Source organism: Thunnus maccoyii, chromosome 23, assembly GCF_910596095.1.
Source record: "Thunnus maccoyii chromosome 23, fThuMac1.1, whole genome shotgun sequence".
Lineage (NCBI taxonomy): Eukaryota > Metazoa > Chordata > Actinopteri > Scombriformes > Scombridae > Thunnus > Thunnus maccoyii.
In genome coordinates, this window is record NC_056555.1 from 6,232,090 (window position 1) to 6,251,728 (window position 19,639).

Genomic DNA, 19,639 nt, shown 5'->3' on the forward strand with positions numbered 1-19,639 from the left:
CCATCATCTTCAAATTAATATATACATCTTTTCAAGTTTAATTATAGAGCAATTTTAGATGACAGGATTGTCATTGTGGGTTTTACGCAAAAGCCACAATTACAAGGTGCTGTACAAACATTTCCTGCAGACAGAAAATGAGGTTGGTTGAATGCAACGTTTTTGGGTAGAACAGTAGTTAAGAATGGTGTAATCTTCAAATTAGGCCATGTGTGTTGTGATAAGTAAAAATGTTTCTGCTTTCTGACTTTAACTGTCTTAAGCAGTATGACTTCATAATTTAAGTACAGTATATAGTGTTAATAAAAAATATTAACAAGACGTACTTGTCTTGTTTTACATTTTAAGATGTAAAGAAACAGTCTACAGCCATGCTAGCATCTCTGTGAGGCTACACTTACAAACAATGGTGTTTCAAGCTAAATGCTAATGTCAGAAGGCTAACATGCTTATGTTTATCTGCTATAAAATTTACCATGTTCACCATCTTAGTTTAGCATGTTAGCATGTAGCACACTGAGGCTAATGGGAAAATAGTTAGTTTTGCAGGCATTGGACAAATTAAAATAATGATGATGGTGGCACCAGAGGAAAAGTTAAAGGGATCACCAAAGTCATAGTTATCTGTTAACTGGAAGGAACTCTTACAATCAGACTACTACCTGGAATACAGCTCTACCACACAGAAATGTTTGAACTCCTGCACCCTTGGCCCTTATTTCCTCTGCCATCTTTCGCCCGGCTCTGTCTGTCCCGTGCACATGCATTATCAGCATTCATGGCTGACATCCAACATCCAACACCCCTCTGTCACCCTACACCCCTCAAATGCAACTCCCCCCGCCTTCCACCCAGTATTCATGCCCCTGGTGCATGGCCTCCTCATGAGCTGCCAAAGTTACAGGGAGCAAGAAAGAGGAAACATAGGTGTCAATGTAGTAGAGAAATATTGCAGTAGCTACTGCAGAATGATAGCTGAAAGGGAATAGTAATGCTCTCCTGCCATCTTCTCAGCTTGCCACAAAAACATCATCTGTCCTGTAACTTAGAAACTGAATAAACTGGGTAAAAATATATCCCCAGTCCCAGTCCTTCCAGTATCACCCTGTTGACGGGCTGGGTGCCATCTGAAGAATGTAGCAGAGGGATGCATTGACGTAGCGTTGATATTACTTTGCTCTGGTCATGCTACCACCACGTTAAAGTGTCCCCTAAGACAAGCCCCAAACACCCAAACAACCAAATGACACCCACATCTAAGCAGCTGGAGCATATCACAGCCACTGTTATGTTCTGTATCGGAAAAAAAAACAACTGAAACGAGTGCCCACGTGCCAGAACTGAGTCAAAGCAACAACATTTGGATGAATTCGAAACTTCATTTTTGGGGTTTTGAATGTCAAGAGACATTTGACTCCTACTCCATTCAGACATTCATCAGACATTTCATTCCCCTACTCTTTTTCACTTCCCCACTGGCTAGATTAAATTGTTAAAAATAACAGAGTTGACCTCATACACAGAGTTTGATGGTATCACTTTCACAGTCTTGTACTCAAAGCTGAACTCTACTTTCCTTCTTTGTGCAGAATCCTTCTCGTCGCCGTGGCTATCCTCTCCTTGTATTCTGTACATCTGCTTCTTATGACAGCTAAAGAAGGAGGTTGGTATTCATGTTTACTTCAGCAGCAACAGCAAAATGTTCACACCCTTCTCTGAGGGCGTTGTGGGAAAGCCAGGAAAACATGAACTGGAGTAAAAGTAGACAAAACAGGTTAAAGAAAGTGATAGATGTCTTATAGAGTTATGTATGCATGAAATGGAACTTACTTTGGAACAAAGTCAGAACAACTAATGTGAATGTATAAAATACACCTGATGTTTTTATGTAGTTACTCCTCTTGTCTGTTTTTCATTCGTGTCTGTGATGCTTGAATTGTTTTCAATATCTAATTCTCCATAAAATTGTCTGTTCTGGCAGGATCCCTCATCTATGAAAAGCTTGGAGAGAGAGCTTTTGGTTGGCCTGGGAAAATGGCGGCATTTGGATCGATAATTATGCAAAACATAGGAGGTAGGCAATAAATCAGTGTGTTCGTGTGTATACTGATGGGAGACAAATTAAAGGAAACACCTGAAAAGATGAGCGGACAAACAAAACAAATGCATATGCTTCCATAAGAGCATGAGGGGTTTCTCAGTGGTCTGATCAGTATGAAAATGAATCACATCCTGGCCTTCACAGTCTTGAGTAAATGCACTTAGTTACTTTCCATCACTGCTTTGGAGAAACAACCTACAGTATTTCAAACGAGAATTTTCCTTCAATGTCAGTATGAGTTCAAATCTCAGGGAGTCTAATAAGATTCTGTTGTGTCCCTGTTGTTCTCCTGCAGCCATGTCCAGCTACCTCTTTATTGTGAAATATGAGCTGCCTGAAGTGATCCGAGCCTTCCTGGGTTTAGAAGAAAACTCTGGGTGAGTATATGTACGTGTGAGTTTGAAGATATTTAAGTTAGATTTTTGTGTTTCTCTTCTGATTTGTACCCTCTCTGCTGTGTTCGCAGTGAATGGTACATGAACGGAAACTACCTGGTGGTGTTTGTGTCGATCGGAATTATTCTCCCTCTGTCTCTACTTAAAAATCTAGGTAAGGATACACTCTACGTTTTGCTGACTGTAACTCAGATACTTCTAATATTGCTGCCCAACTGTAAGAGGCAGGATCTGTGTCACTTCCTTCAGTCTGAAGCCAGAATCTTCTGTGCCTCTTGGATCTTGCAGCTGTCTGTAATCAGCTCTGCATAACCAGAAGAAATCTAACACTGGTCGAGCCCTTAGTCAGCTCTGGCAATTAGGAGTTACAGTAATGGAACACTGCTATTAAGTCTGTAGTCAGCTCCACCACTCACATGTAATTTATGAACCCAAGAGTCAGAGCCACCTCAGCTGGCTCTGCCTCAAGACACATCGAGCCCACTGCCCAGATTATGTAATTAAGACAGTTGGACGTAAAACAGAAAATAGGATCAAATATTTATGTCAGAGCTGAATTTAATAAATAACACCCACAGTGATCATTGCCATTACATTTGTATTTGTGGCTTTGGTTACGTTCCATCCAGACCTTTAAGGATTCATTCTCACTGTATCTCATCGCAAACTGCTGCTCATAACTGATTTTTGTTCGACAATTTTAGGATGTGGGTCACAACCTAGAATGGGATGTGATCCATATCCTAGAATAGACAGCCAAGATGAATTAACAGCAGCGTTAAAAATACAGAACAGAGTACCAGAGTGCAGAGGTGCATAGTAAACTATAGTATATATAGCTGTTGTCATTGAAGTAGTCTTGTGTTTAATCAGTGATGTTTTCTCCCTCTGTAGGTTACCTGGGCTACACCAGTGGATTTTCCCTTTCCTGCATGGTGTTCTTCCTGGGTGTGGTAAGTTCAGCTTTTTAACAGCATGACAGTATGAACTGTTAATGCAGTTTTAACAACACAGCAGTGATAGATAACCAGATTGTTAATGTGCTAATAAGCTGACTAATAAGCATGACATTTGACACTGTTCTCCTGTTGCCTGAGAGCTATTGGCCTCTAATATAACCACCACAGGGTGTATTACACTGTACCCTGTTTAGAAACCTGTGTCTGCAGTTCACATTTTGTTGAACTGTAACTGAAAGCTGACAACATCCCACTTGAAGAACCATTTAAATGACAGGGGATTTAGAAAATTACATTGTACACTAAATCCCAAGATGAAGAAATTGGAGAACTCTCATAGTGGTAAACTGCAAGTTTGGTCGCTATCTCTTGTTTTCATTAACTTCTATGAACACCACTTCATACACAGGCATAGTAGTGCTAATAAAACAACATAACATAACTTGTAATTGTTATTTTCCAGTTGATCTACAAGAAGACCCAGCTGCCCTGCCCTCTTCCCTTCTTTTACCACCACTCGTCCAACCTCAGCATGAACGCTTCAGACATGCCGGGTTTATACACGTTACAGAACCACTCGGCACAAATGGATTTCTCCCGAGCTGACGTTTCCCCGGCGGTACCGGGCAGCCATGACGCTCATCACTCCACTGGAGTCCACTTCGAGCCTCACCCTGATGATGAGGAGATGTGCACAGCAAAATACTTTGTCTTCAACTCACAGGTACAACAGGGTTGGTGGAAGCCTACATGTTAGCTTGTAATGATGGTTCAGAAACCTTTGATTGGCTTTCAGTAGTGTGAAAACTTCTACTGATCCCAAACATTTGTTCAACTTGCAAAGTCGAGCTCTCTGTGTAAGCATTACCTTGTCTTAAGTCTCATTGACAAAGGTATAACGAGCGTGACTTTTGAAATACAGAGGTTGGTTTTGTTTTGTTTACTATGCGAAATAGCGACTGCAAGACTTTACAAGGACCCAGTAAAGTTAAAGATCTTCCTGCTGTTAAGAAACTGTTAAATGAAGAGAAGATTTAGACAAAATTAATCCATGTGAATAATGAATTTTACATTTGCACAATATAACGTGAGACAATAGGGCTCAGTGGGGTGGAAAAGGGTGCGTTTTACAAGCTACAAATCCATTTGAAACGGAATGCCAAGTATTTGCCAGGACATGTTTGGTAAAGGTGGGGTTTTTAGGGTGTGTTTTGGCTTTTGTGTGTGTGTGTGTGTGTGTGTGTGTGTGTGTTTAGGGATTTGTATCTGGGCCTGGGCCAGGATAAGAATATGACACATGGCGCCCTATTCACATTGGGACACAGGGTTAGTTGCTCTAACTTTATTCACCAGAGTTGTGATTTTCAGTGTTGCAGTTTGAGAATCCAGGTACTGCAGAAAGTTTGTTTTGTTTTGTTTTTTAAATAGTGGATGAAAAAACTGGAAATATCTAAGTGACAAGCCACCTTAAATTATTCCTGTAGAGTACTGACGCTCCAAGCCAACCTCAAAGAACAAGTGCAAACTCGACACTGTGTTGCATCATCTGGTAAAAGTAGCACTTGAACATACTTGAAGTCTAATGCTGACAGTAGCTGACAGCTTAGCATGAACTTACAGTATGTTCTGTGTCTGTGTCAATAGTCTATTTGCTATATCCAGAAATCATTAAGTTAAAACAAACAACACAAACTAGTCTTCTACCATCAGATCACTGTGAGGGTCTTTTCACATGCTTGGAATAATAAAATGAGAATATGTCTCATAAAAAGTTGAAACTCACACTGTTAAGTGTTGCTTTGCTTGCATGACAGAAAAAAATCAATATGCTGATTGAGCATGTTTCTGACATGACAGTTGTACAGTTAAATTTACTGCCTAAAGGTGATTTTTTGCACCTGACACATTTGTCCTTTTTTTTTCAGACGGCATATACTGTGCCCATCCTGGCCTTTGCCTTTGTCTGCCATCCTGAGGTGTTGCCTATCTACAGTGAGCTTAAAGAGTAAGTGAGCTCCTTCTCTTTCAATCAAGGGTTCCTTCATACAAAAAAAAACATTTCTCACTCACTGCTGGAGGGATTGAGCCATGCATATTTTTTAACTGCTGATGAGGCTTTAAGATATATGCCCTTGAATCTTGTGTTACCACCGAAATACAAAGGACATGAATGTGATGACATGAAAAGTTACATTTAAAAAAGTAGTATTCAAGACTGCAGAAATGCAGCTTAAGCAGAGATACATTTTCACTGGAACCTTTGGATGCAGCCATGAACCTTTTTAAAATGCTCTGATCTCTCTAAATATGAGTATGTGTTTGTTATTTCTGCAGTCGCAGCCGGAAAAAGATGCAGAACGTGTCCAACCTGTCCATCTTGGCTATGCTCACCATGTACATGCTGTCGGCACTGTTTGGCTACCTTACCTTTTATGGTAAGAAGACACAGACAAGTATTTAAGGGGACATAACAAGCTTTTTGTGATTTTCTGTTACTTATATACTGTTATAATGTCTACATTTTCCTGTCTACGTCAAAGTTCTGAAACTTGAGGTGAACAAGTTTAAAAATAGTCCTTGAAAGTCAAAAGCCAGGGCGTCAACCTGCTTTGAACACTCATTTGCATTTCTACTTCCCGATCCAACTGATGTCAGAATATTCATGCATGCCCACAAACAGCCGTAGCCTTTATTGCTAAGGTTGTTCCATGGATTCAAGTTGTCCACTTGCGTATTTTGAATCGGATTTCAGCTTGAACATGTATATATTTGAGAAGTTCACATTTTGAGTAAAGAACCAGAAAATTATCCTGCTACTGTTTGTTTATGTTGCCTCCCAAGTCACTGAGGGGGTGCGTCCAGGAGCTAACCAATCAAAACAGAGTAGTGTCATCGGGAGGAGGGCCTTAAAGAGACAGGAGCTAAAACAGAGTGTTTCAGACAGAGGCTGAACTGAGGGGCCACATAAAGAGCCAGTATAAGATAAATAAGGAGTTTTTTGAGCTGTAAATCATGGAGAGATGTACCAGTGGGGCCCCAGAACATAAAATAGGCCTGGAAATGTGCATGATATGTCTCCTTTAATAATCAACTTTGATCATAGATACGCAATTGCTTAAATTTAGTTTTAGGTAAACTTAAGCTTAAGTTAACTGATATTAGTCCCTTATTGTAGACTAAAAGAATTAGATTACTTAAACGAAAATTGTTTGATGTTGCGTCAGGCAGTTGAATGTCTCCGTTCTTAGCTGTGCCAAACCTGCTGTTCTGTAGCTTCTGTTACCTTTTGTTTACGAATGTTTTTTTTGCTTTGTCTTCTTCTCCAACGCAGATAACGTGGAGGCAGAGTTGCTCCACACCTTCACCAAGGTTTACAAGTTCGACACCATGTTGCTGCTGGTGCGTTTGGCTGTTCTCACCGCCGTCACTCTGACTGTCCCCATCGTGCTGTTCCCTGTAAGTACATCGTACATAAACACACAGTCTGTCTTTGTTGTCTCTTAAAAAGTCTAATAATAATTTTAAAGCAGTCTCCTCCAGTGACAAGCAGGAGACGCCTGTAACAGCAGTGCAGTTTATGTGTCCTCAATGTAAAACATCATGGCATCATGGGTTCACTTCGAGGGTTTTTATGCTAATGTTCGCTTGAGCACTGCTGTCTTTTTCTTCTTTCGTCTCTCTCAGAATCATTAAAGTGAGTCTTATTTAACCACAGATATAATTTGATTTACGTCAGAGCACACAAACATGTTCTTCAGATACACATAAACATACACCACCCTTGTAATTTCAGATACCTGGCTGCTGCCTTCCACCCCATGTCAACCAGCCACTTGTAAAACCATTTCCATTCATTCGGTGAAACATTACTGCTACTCTGTGTCATTCTGCTCACAGACTGTGTTTTGTGTTTGCAGCAGAGCGAGTCTATTTTTTTTTGTCATTTTCTGGACGAAGCTGTTTTTTTCCCTGGCAGTTTGGTAAAAAGAACACACTGTTCGGTTGGCGCTTTGCTTGTTTCGTCATTTCAAATCCCAAAGCACACAGGCTGAGGTCGTAAACGGCCACGCCTCTTAATTACACCAACATACACATGCATGCATACACACACTTTTGGGTTAGGAAAAGAAAGCCTGTCTCATTTTTTGTGTCTATTTCCTCTTTTTCTAAACAAAGGGGTCAAAGGCCAACCTTTGTGTGTGATGTCCACTTGACAAAACTCATCATCTCAGTTACAGTCCTTCACACTCTTCACCCTTCCCTCCTCATATATGGTCACGGGCTAAATTTAGCTTGGCCCTTATCTGACAGAGGGAGAACAAAAATGGCTGCTGACTAAGAGGAAGTGTAATGCCCCCTTTTAGCTTTCATGCACACACACACACACGCACACACACACACACACACACAAACTTAGTGGTATGCAAAGACAAGCAGCTGCATATTCTTCAATGATTTCCGAAATGGCTGTAGCTGCAGCAAGCAGCCACCAGAGGGCAGCAGCTTTGTTGATGTTGAGTCACAGGAAGTGCTGACAGAATGATGCAGCAATGCCCTGTCATGGGAACACACATCTAGAGGCAGCTCACACACACATTTTTTTACATCTTTACAGAATTTAAAGTCGTTCATTTAATTATTCTCTTAAATATTCACTCTCCTGCATTTACTCATACATTCAGGCATAGCTGAATTTTTTGCTGTTTCGCTTATGTTTGTGTTCTCACAGACTGACAATGGACATTCCTGTTCACCCCCATGTCTCTCTCTGACACACACACAAACACACACTCCCCCCACCTCCCTTTCAGCAGACACTGCTGTTTTTTCTGTCGAAGGGAATGTGAGAGAGAGAATCCCCCTCTCTGCAGTGGAAGTTTACAGGCTCAGAGTGGACAGTGGAAAAACCCTCACCCTGACCGCTACCTTCAGGGAGATAGAGAGGCGGAGCCACTGAGACAGTGGAGGGGGGCGGGGGGACAGAAACATAAACCTCTGCGAAGGCCGTACAATCCCCTAAATGTTTTCATTTAATGATAGAAAATGTTTGGAAATCTGCATCTGGATCTGTATTAAAAACAGTGAGAGATGATGATCGGCTGATGGTTTTGGAAGAATACAATACGGACTCATGACCACGGAGTTCTGATTTATTTTTATCATGTTGCAGTAGTGCCATCTATAGGTGGAACGTCATGACATTGTGTTCAAGATTTCATGTGCACATATCGTGTAAATTTTGTTATAACCGCACAATATGTTCAAGAATTATGAAAATTGATGTCAAGTAGGCCAGTTTTCTACCAACAACAGGAATGTGGTATGGAATATCAAAAAAAACATACAGACTCTTTGGGGGCACATCCAAATATACCATAAATCTAATTTAAAAACATACAAAACTGCCCACCAAAGCCAAAAAGTTGCAACTACATATTCGGTTAAGATTGAGTTAAGACCAGAGTTTTTGATTTCTGTTTCACCCTATACAAAATATTATCTCAGAAAAATGTGTGTTCAATTTGCAGTAACTATAAATCATAGCTAAAAACCAAAGCACAGTAACTCTGATTTGGTAGTCTGTAGACAAATCAAGTGTAAACTAGCTGGTGAGATAGCCTGTAAATGAAAAATTGAATGAACTGACATCTTAGTAATTCAGTTAGTTATTCCATATAATTAAATGATGCAGCAACTAAATCCAATCACTATGGAAACCAAAAACCCTGCTGAAGCTAACTAGCTAGTAGAGTATCAATAGCTGCCATCTCAGCTTTTGACCCTAATGGATTTCACTGGATTAGGTTTGGTTAATTTACCTGTAAATCACATATTATATAATAACAGTAGTCAGGCAGAGACACATAGAAAAACAGAGATATATAATAAATCTTTATGAACTGTACACTCTAAATAATTAAGTTAAAGTGTATTTTCTCAAACAAAATAGCTACAATGAAGACAAGAAAGCTGAAAGAACACATTTTGTTGGTAGATCCTGTGAAGACTATCCAGAGACTGCAGTATTATATGGTTCTATTGCAATGATGTTTTGGGGTAAAACAATTAGCTAACAAATAAGGTATGACAGTTTGGCAGCCAGCCTGAAAACTTAATACCAGTTTTTCTCATCTTCACTGCTTCTGTGCTTACTGCTCTCTGTCTTTGTCGGCCAGTACACTGTTAGCTGTGTCTTCTTGGCCTCAGGAAAGAAATTGGAATTTTCTTTTACATGATACTTAAAGTCAAAAAGAAAAAAATCATAATTAGTTTCGGTAACCGCAAACATGAAATTATATGCATGCAACATTTTTCTCCTTTTTCTCCTTGTTATCTGGCACAAACGTGTTATCATTGTGTGAAAACATGGAAGCTTGAAATGCAATAGTTTTATGTGACACCAACTCGATCACCTCACTTCGAATGGTGCTGACAATGAATTATACAATTGAAATAGAGAAGAGTAAGCCTGTAAAAATATCAAATGGTAAGAGATTGAGAGGGAGGAGGACTGAGATCACAGAGAATATAAAACTTTGACAAGGACAGAGAAAGCCTGAAATGTAAGCAGAGCAATTGTGATCAATTGTAGCATAGTGAAAAGAGCAAGTCAGTCACGCAGTCAGGGTTGGAGTCTTTAAAAGCAAAAGCAAATTCCTTTTGTGAGGTTGTGTTAAAAACTGGTTTTGGCCCGTATATACCTGCACAGATGCCTCTGAAAACACGAGTTACAACCTGTTGTGCATAAGTCAGTTTTGATGATAAGAACTAGTTGCTGAGAGAGTTGTGAAAGAAATAGCTGATGCTTTTGTTAGCTTTTATGCAAAGTTGTGATTCACTATAACTAAAATCATACAAGGTTCAAATCATAATTTACTTGTTGCACTCCGGTTTAATTAACTGACCATCACTATTCTTGCAGTAAATTAAACTATATTGCTCTGGCATAGTCTCAAGACTGACACACTTGGATGCATGCAAGACATCAGATCAAAAGAACTAGTCGCGCCGCCGCTCTGCCAAGTTTCCATTTGACATTTGAGAATCTCGCCTTGAATCCTCCTGACCTTCATTTTGCAAGAAATGCTGTCGACCTTCAGCTAGAGATTAACATTAGCTTTGTCTCCAACTGTCCTTGGCTCCACTGGGGAAGTAGTATATGAGAGCAGAAAGAATGTGTGTGTGTGTGCATGGGAGTGAGTGTTGTGAAGACACGTGTTGAGGCATAAAAGTGTATGTGTGTGTGTGTATGTGTGTGTGGGTTTGTGGGTGTGCAGTCACGTGAAGGATAGATGCTAACAGAGGCCAGATCACACAGGGCTTTGCCAGGATTCAGTACATAATGAAAGAGCTTTATGTGGAGTCAAACATGCCCCAGTTCTCATGGCTCCGGCTGGAGGTCGAAACCATGGGAGAGCGCCACAAACGAGCTGATTAACAGCACCAATGTTACCTTTATGTCTTACCATCATGTTGTAAAATTTCAGTCTTAATTCAGACCTTTCTTCGTGGTGAGCCACCTCGACTTCTTGTCTTTAAAGCCTCATATGTTACCAGTTGGTTTCTTCTTACTTAAAACCAGCTGTTTTTGCTTTACTCTTAATAAATGACTAAATGACTGTGCAAATGTCTACGTTTTGTCTACTCTGATTTAATTTGTCTTACATTTAAAGATGTGGGACTGTCACACAGAGCAACTACATCACCATTTCAAACACCACAGTAAAAGTTTGAATTAGCTATTAGCTTGTGTGCTAATAGCAGCAGCCTTCCACCCCCTTTATGCTGTTTGTCAGCTGTGACCAGTTTGGACAATGAAAGGTTTTATTAATGACCAAGACTTTGCAACACTGTTCTCAGGGTTTATAAGTTGTAACTAATGACTTTATTAATGGTTAACTGATGTTTTATTGATTTGTTATAAACCATTAAGAAGAACCATGTTTGGGTTGCCAGGTTATGAAAAATCCCTTTTTGCTGTTGTTTCTGCTCCCAATCAATAAAAGTTGATGGGTCCAACTTTTTAATAAATCATCAAATGTTATTTAAGTCATTCATGAAGGGTCTCTTACTTTCCATCTATCAAGCATATAACAAATAAATAGTTAATTCATTTTACTCCAGATGCACTGCAGCTCTTTTCCAGAAGGTCAAAGGTCAAACAGGCTTTCTGAGTGATTCTCCTGATGAATTAAAGAGCTGCAAACTGAATGCAAGTGTCATGCTGGAAGAGGAAGAAACCAGCTAGAGAGATATTTCACAACCTGGCAACCAAATAAGTTGTTCTTATTAAAGGTTTATAGCATATTTATGAAGCGGTATCACAATTTCAACTTTATTACATTAGGAAAAGTACCAAGTCAGCTCTTTGTCAAGTACAGAGGGAAGTTTTATAGATAAACGTTCAGAAAACTGGCACAGTCCGTGTGCTTGATGTGGCGTTTAAATGCCGCAGAGAGCCAGTGTCGCCACTAGAGCGCTCATGTCTGCATTCGTTGCATCATGTTTGGGCTCTGTGTTGCTCATGGGTTTGTTTTGGTTGCAGTAAAGAAACACTGATCTGAAGTGTTAAGAAGCAGTTTGGCTGTCTAGTTTCAAGTAATGCTTCAGTGCTTGTGTGATCAAACAAAATTTCCTGTTGATATTTTTACTTGGAAATGGGACTTTTACCTCCCTGCGTAGTTTCAGTTCAGCATCTGGGCTGTACTTTGTGCCATGCAAGTGGGTTGTATTTATATACTTCTACAATTCATACTGATTTTGCAGAAGTAGATCATGTAGCTGAGATCTGAGAAGTGGCTGGTGTGGTGTTAACTTGCTGAACCTAGATGTGGCCGGGCCAATCCGGCTGCCTACATACTCTGTGTGTGTACATATGTGCGTGGGGGGGGGGGGGACTCTGACAGGTAAAGAGTAGGAGTAAAGAGTGTGCAAATATCACACGGTGAACTCCAAAGGCTTTACGCCAGGTAACAGTCGGGTGCTGAATAGTTTGGAGCCTTGGAGAGAAATGCCCCGTCCAGGCTCTAGTTTTCCAAGCTGGCCTAATTATGCAACAGCTGGTGGGAGGGAGGGAGGGGTAGGGCCATGGTTGTAGAATTTTAGGAGGGATGCACTTAAATTATTGTCATTATCTCAGATAAAAAATTAGTTTTGGCTTACGGGATGACACTTTTTTGGCAGTAGACAGTGAAGTGCAGGCGTCATCCCGGTGCTGCCTGACAGTCATGATGGAGGTCACTTGGTTCGATCTGACAGTGCAGAAAATCCAGTTAATGTGATTTTTTTTCCACTGTACCATGCTAAGTGGATATAAATCTTGTGCTTAAGTCCGACTTGAAAGGATACAGAGGAAGCATGTGGTGTGCTGCCAGCAGTGCCTCTTAAAAAGGAAAAGATTGCACATGCTTCGTCCTTTTCAGGTCAACTAAATAAAGAAGTAAAGATACTTTCCCTGAAACTGTTCTTGCACTACTACACAGCCTGAAGTGTCTGCCACAACTGTTATTAAACTGGTGGCCTTCATCTGTAGAAAAAAAAGAGGAAGGAAGGCAAGCTGTCATGAAAACAGTCAACTGCAGGTGACAATAGCAGCTTCATATAAAGACACACTTCCCCCCCTGCAGGCCAGCCCGCCCTCCTCTCACTACCGGCTGATGCAATCCCATGGTTCCATTGCACTGTGGGAGATAATCCCCTGCCTTTTTGAATGGGCGCCATAAGCACCGCCCATTGTAACCTTTTCCCCCGTGGCCGTCGAGCTGACGGTGCCTCAGGTTTCACCTGATACTCGCGACCTTTCACCCACTGGAGGCTTGAACAGGCTGCCTGTGGTTCAGCAGCACCAGGCGTCTTAGCTGGGATCTGTGCGCTCCTGGATCTCTCCGTTTCCCTCCCTCACACTCTCACACACACACACACACACACACACAGTTTCTCAAACACATACTTGCATTTGTAGTACTTGACACACTTCAGTCAGTGGCCAAGTATGGGAATCAGCTTCAGGCAAAGGCTAACAGACGTGCAGACTGTTGTTAACAATTCATTTCTTTGGCGGAAACAGAGAAACAAGAGTGACACATGTTTGATTATAATGCAACATTATTTTTATTTTAATAAATTAAATTGAGACGTAAAGTCTGAAGTTTATGAAAAAAGCATGTGTGTCACGTTCCCCCGTTCTCAGTCAGTTTATTGTGAACTTTCTACAACTTTGTTATGATGTTAATGATTTGTCTGATTCTGGTGTGATCAAGCCAAAGACTAAAATGTCAATGCTTTGTGTTTTTCCCAGATCCGTTCCTCCATCACCACGTTGCTGTTCAGCAAACGAGAGTTCAGCTGGACTCGTCACATGCTGATCGCCGCTGCCATCCTGGCCTTCAACAACATGCTGGTTATCTTCGTCCCCACCATCAGAGACATCTTCGGCTTCATCGGTGAGTCCTTGCTCACAATTCTTTCTTCTTTCTTTTTTTTTCAGATCAAATTCAAAATGTCACAATGTGGTGAGGGAGATTTGGTTGACAGACAATAAAAACACACACCATGAGGCACTCCACAACATAAACCTATCAACCATGTGGACAAATATGAGTTAATGTAACAGGGAGAGTGGCAGTTGAGGCCTGATTAGCGCCTTCAGTTCAGGGGTCGTTTATTAAGCAAAGACGTTGCAGAAGCTTAGAGTGTCGGATCGTGTCAGCTGTGCAGTCGCGTGAGCCGTTTGTGACCACTGGATCTAAACACTCACATTCCCGGTGCTAACACACTCAACGCTAACAGTATAAATATTTGGACATGTCTCTGTCATGATATTACGCTGCAGCCTTTTCGCAGAAAAAAAATATTATATTGGAAAATCAAAAAGGGAAAAGGATAGCAGCTTTTCATCTCACCATGAAAGTAGTAAGTGTTGTCCTTTTTTTGGACAGTGTAATAGAATTGATTAAAGGGAATTAAAGGGATTTATGCTTAATACTACTATGAGATTTAAGCTTTTTATTAATGTTAGCATCATATTGCTACATACATAACCAACTCGGTTATATGCCTATACACAGAAAGCCCATAGGCTATATTAAAAAGTGGTGCTATTTTCTGCATTTTGAATATTTCTAATGTTTAATTTATCAAACCGCAACTGTCAAAGCATTACAATATGTAAGAAGCTTCATAAACATTAAATTCATACATAAATACAAGTTCCTTCCTGAGGTCGGAGTACCTTAAGTCCTTGTTAACTTCCCCCTTTTTTCGTTGCAGGTTCCTCTGCAGCCACCATGCTAATCTTCATCCTACCTGCTGCCTTTTACCTCCGCCTGGTAAAGTCAGTGCCATTCCGCTCCCCGCAAAAGATTGGGGTAAGTCTAAAGGAACACACACACTTTATCAAAAGCTTTCTCACTGTATCAGTTTTCTCAGTCTTTCCCCCCCTGAGGGGCGGATAGCATTTCCAAAACGTGACTCGTCAGAAATTTCAACAGATCCCTGCTGTGCATCATCACACATTCTGCTACATTTAATCCCCTCGTGTTCTGTCTCTCTCTCTTCAGGCGGCCGTCTTCCTGATCGTGGGAATCGTCTTCATGATTGGCAGCTTGTCACTCATCGTCCTCGACTGGATCCACAACCCCCCGGGCTCCAGCGATGGTCACTAAGCCCCTCTTTTTCCCTGTTTAGGTTCACAATTAAGAGTGCAGCAAACCTTCCCCTCAACCCCCACCCCACCATGTCTCTTCTGGTTCGCCTCAGATGTTCCCTTCCCTTCATCAAATCACAAAACCTCAACATACTGTATCAACATGATGTGCTGCACCGGGTTAAGACATCTTCAGTTTTCCCCCAGAAAATATTGCTGGAGGGAAACTATTTAGCTCGGTTTTTATTTTTATTTTTGTCTTTTTCTGTTTTTCTTTGTTGCTGTAAAGTTCTGGATGTGACACAACACAACAAGAGAATTAAAACCCGGAGAGGGGGAAACAGACTGTGGTTTAACGTGCCACCAAGACAGCCTGAAATCATCATCATGGTCATCATCATTATTATTTCCAGCTATGAAGAGACAGAACAAACACATATTGTGCAGCCCTCAACTGAAGCAGATCTGTGAACTGCCATTTGCAGCTGGAAAGACGATGCAAGTCCCTCAGTCCTCTGTGCACTTGAAGAAGACATTTGGAGGTGGAATCTGTCGCCCTCCATGAAACAAGGAGCACTTCTAGCATTACGTTTCACTTTGTGTGCAGAACTAATACACACACACACACACACACACACACACACACACACACACACACACACATAGAAATATATTAAAAACACATCGAGAGCCCATGAAAAATTCCTAAAATGAATCTCAATCTCATCTCAAAGCAACAATTAATTAGCAACTTTATTCAATCATGTAGATAGACGTTTTGGTTTAATTTGCTGCTCTGCTATATGTTAACAATCAGAAGCATTGCCAAAGTCTGCAAGCACATACAGTTTTAGCTAATCGGGTTCATGCTAGAGCTTTCCAGCTCCACACTATCAAGGATCTTCCTCACTGGCCAAAAGATGTTTTCATCCTGGCTGTGTGCACGAAGCATGTAATAAGGAGATGCTTTCAGTGTTACTGTCACAGAAGGATCTTAACATGCAAGATATGAATGTACATAATTAAGTGTCTCTACTGAAAAAATTAGTGTTGTACATAATATCTTACTTGGCCTCAGGCTTTTTGCCATTCAGGTTGTATGAAGTTACACAATCATTTCCTAGACACAGTTTGTACACATGCTGGAATAATTTATTAGGCACTTGATGTAGGGCTGGACAACTAGCTATAAACCATATGTTATTTTTATAAATAATTCCTGAAAAAACACGTATAAAACAAAAACACACAAATATACAAATACAAATATACAATTGGACAAAAAATGAATGAAATTCAAATAATAGAACCAAACGTGAAACGTCAAGTATCCATATGTATGTACATTCAGGATGCAAAGATTGTTGTAAAATAGTTTCAAACTCGTGCCATATCCTTATTAAGGTTGAATGAAAACTTTGTATCTTAAAATTTCATTCAAATGTAATTTATGAAAGGCCTTATTTTTAACATGATTGTGTACTATTCAGTTTAAGGAATGTGCATGTTTAGAGTTAAATAAGAAAACTGACACCAGTCTTGTGTCTGTATGCTAAATATGTAGCCACCGCCAGCCGGCGGTTAGCTTAGCAGAAAGAAAGGAAGCTGGGGTTAACAGCTCTAACTCCTCATAAAACCACAACTCAGAGGTTTACATTTTGGTGTGTATACAAACTAAACAAACAAGATACAAAATGTTAATTAATGAGATTTAGATGTGTTGGTTGGTGGATTTTAACCTTTAGACAGAGCCAAGCTAGCTGTTTCCCCCTGCTCCTAGTCTTCATGTCAAGCTAAGCTACTAGCTAAGCTAGGTACTAGCTTCATCTTTAGAGTACAAACATGAGAGTGGCCCAAAATGTCAAAGTATTTCTTTAAAGAGTGGTGATTTGGAAGAAGCTGGATAGTAAACAGTATCAAACATACAGGAACTAGCTACAGTATTTACTATTTATATCTTGCAGAGGATGTGACCCATGTTTAAAGTGTAAGAGCACAGTGAAATAGTGATGTCAAAAACATACTTGATGTCTCACTCAAAAGCGGAATTTAATATCTGCCATTAAATAGTCAAAGTTGATTTTTTTATGTGAACATTTTGCTTAGATAACACCACTTTGTTTTACTGTGTTTTTAAGTTAGCCACATGTGTCACTTCATCTGATTATGTTGACAAGATCAAGGTTGAGTCATTAATCTTAGTGGATTGATTATCAAATATTTGTAAATTTTAAAATCATTGGACACATCTTAAAATTTAGTGATACTTTTATCTAAATGTATAATCAGATAAAAATTGTAACGTCCCCGCTGATACACAAGGGTTATTCCTTTACATGGTGCCTTTTGAGTTTTCCCCATAATTGGCTTCTTATACTGGTGCCTTTGATAGACTCATTGACGGCAACATCAAAAAAAACGATTTGTCTCATTTCACCTCTTCTCCAATGTCGTTGCGTGTCACGAACACATCCAGCCAAAGTGGACAACATTTATAGATCCTTTGCGGATCTATGTACATGAAGCAAATAGATATTTCAAATGAAATAGTGTATTATGTGCATGTTTTTGGATTACAAACATGGTCTTTTTGGACAATTGTATATGCTCTGTAAATAATCTTTATTTTATGGTACACTGACACTCATTGTCTGTGAATGGGTTGTTGGGGGATTCTGCCTTACAAGTCTTCTGCAATCCATTTGTTTGTTTTAGTATATATATAAATATGTATAACATGTATTAGATCTTTTTTTTCTTGCTTATGACAGTAGTTTTTTTTTTTCTTTTATTGAAGCTTGTATATTTGTAGAAAATTTGATCTCTATATATCCATTTTCATGTTTTAATGTTAACTTGTCATGTCAGGATGAATAACTCAACGGCCTACTTCAAAAACATGGTTTTCCCAGAAATTTCAGAAACAAGGCAACATGTTTCTGTAGCTTATTGGCTCCTGCTTACCAACACTGGGTTGAAATTAGCGCCACAAGTAAGCAGTATTGATGTAGAAACCTGTTTTTCAAAAACGGTGCTGTAACACTTTACAGAAGACAAAATCATCTGATACGTTTCATAAGCACACTACAGGAAAGTTCTTACAGGACAGAACATATGATAAATCTGTTACAAGAGCTCATGGCTCTTCCTCTGCTATTTATCACATGGCACGTATGCTAACATGTAGCTGTATATCTTTAGTGAAATATTACCACGGTATAACAAAATGCACAAGAACCTTCCATGTTCACTGGTTCTGAAGCTCTACCTGGACAATCGTAGTTCTTACCTTACTGTGGCTACTCATGTATATCACTACTGTCATAGAAAAACTTTTTCAAAACCAGTTTTGGTGAGGTTTTACTTCCATGACGTTACTTGAACCGAAGCTTTCCACGGGCCTCATAAAGTTAGCAAGCTTCATGACCGAAGGGTCCACACGGCCCGTTCAGTACTCACTATGAATGTTCAAAAATGGATTGTTTGAAAATCCGGCTCACTCTCTCTAAATTTATTTTTTACGAATGTTTGGCTGCAACTTGATTAGCCTCCTGCCATCAGTGGTTTATTCTGCTCATCGGCAGTCCATGGAGGAGCTTTGTCTCTTCCTCAGGTTGGGTTTCATCTTTTTAAAGGCTCATCTTACAAAGAAAGTCTCCCAACACCACACCTCGACCCTTGTTAGTATCTCAGGTATTCGGTCTGGCAGAATTTCTCTTCTCACTTTCAGATAACTTCTTTAAATCTCTTCACTTTTGCATGATTGAGCCAAGCTGTACAATACTGTCTTATATCATTCTGGCTAAGTTTAGCAGTCATTTTGTGGACTTGTAAGAGTAGAGCAGTCCCCAGCCAATGTTGACAGTGTTTAGAAAGGAGTTGTACACAACCACCTGCCTTATTTTTCTATGGACCCTCAGCCGCGGAGAAGCACTGGCTCAAAGTTTCTGCTGTTCAGTGTCTTTTCTTCCTGTGGATCAGGCTGAACATACAGATTTGTAATTTTACCCAAACAAAGGGGATGTTTTTTGTATCAGTGAAGCTGTTTCATTATGATGAACAATAAAAATGTGAAATGAAAAAGTCTGTGTTTTTTGTAAATCCTTATAAATTCTCATCCACTGGTATGGATGATATGAATCTATAAGTTTTATTGGGTTCATATATTGTATTTTGAGTTCATATACTGAACTATACCAAGATGTAGCTGTGTAGCTATTATGTAAGTCCAATTTCAAATGTAAAATGTATGAGTTTCTATGTTCAAACACTGAAAAAAGGGCTTACATAACATGTCTCTGTCCAAACTGGCGTCTCGGGATGTAATGACCAAAGCCATATTTCTGGCATAACCATCAGATGGTATTAGGCCTCTAGAAATAAAATAGATCCTTCTGTTTCTGTCTAGCTAGCATCTACTGCTGACATGTAACACCAGCTTGTAATGTTCCCAGACGGTCAAAATGAAGGGTGGGGGAAATGGGGAGTTAAGTAACTTTTCCATTTATCAACAAAAACACAGTCAGATAAATGTAGCTGT

At 39.9% G+C, this 19,639-nt stretch overlaps 1 protein-coding gene across 5 annotated transcripts in view; it reads left to right on the top strand.

Moving 5' to 3' along the window:
* slc38a4 (solute carrier family 38 member 4) overlaps window positions 1-19,175 on the top strand; it is a 64,340-nt gene extending 45,165 nt beyond the window's left edge. For all 5 annotated transcript variants that reach the window (XM_042403568.1, XM_042403569.1, XM_042403564.1 and 2 more), the window contains exons 5-16: window positions 1,590-1,663; window positions 1,982-2,074; window positions 2,397-2,478; window positions 2,568-2,650; window positions 3,391-3,449; window positions 3,919-4,179; window positions 5,381-5,460; window positions 5,790-5,890; window positions 6,787-6,911; window positions 13,753-13,897; window positions 14,724-14,821; window positions 15,014-19,175. In XM_042403568.1, coding sequence (XP_042259502.1) covers window positions 1,590-1,663; window positions 1,982-2,074; window positions 2,397-2,478; window positions 2,568-2,650; window positions 3,391-3,449; window positions 3,919-4,179; window positions 5,381-5,460; window positions 5,790-5,890; window positions 6,787-6,911; window positions 13,753-13,897; window positions 14,724-14,821; window positions 15,014-15,118 — 1,306 coding nt within the window. In that variant the 3' untranslated portion in view covers window positions 15,119-19,175. The remainder of the gene's footprint in view (window positions 1-1,589; window positions 1,664-1,981; window positions 2,075-2,396; window positions 2,479-2,567; window positions 2,651-3,390; window positions 3,450-3,918; window positions 4,180-5,380; window positions 5,461-5,789; window positions 5,891-6,786; window positions 6,912-13,752; window positions 13,898-14,723; window positions 14,822-15,013) is intronic.
* The last annotated feature ends 464 nt before the right edge of the window (window positions 19,176-19,639 follow it).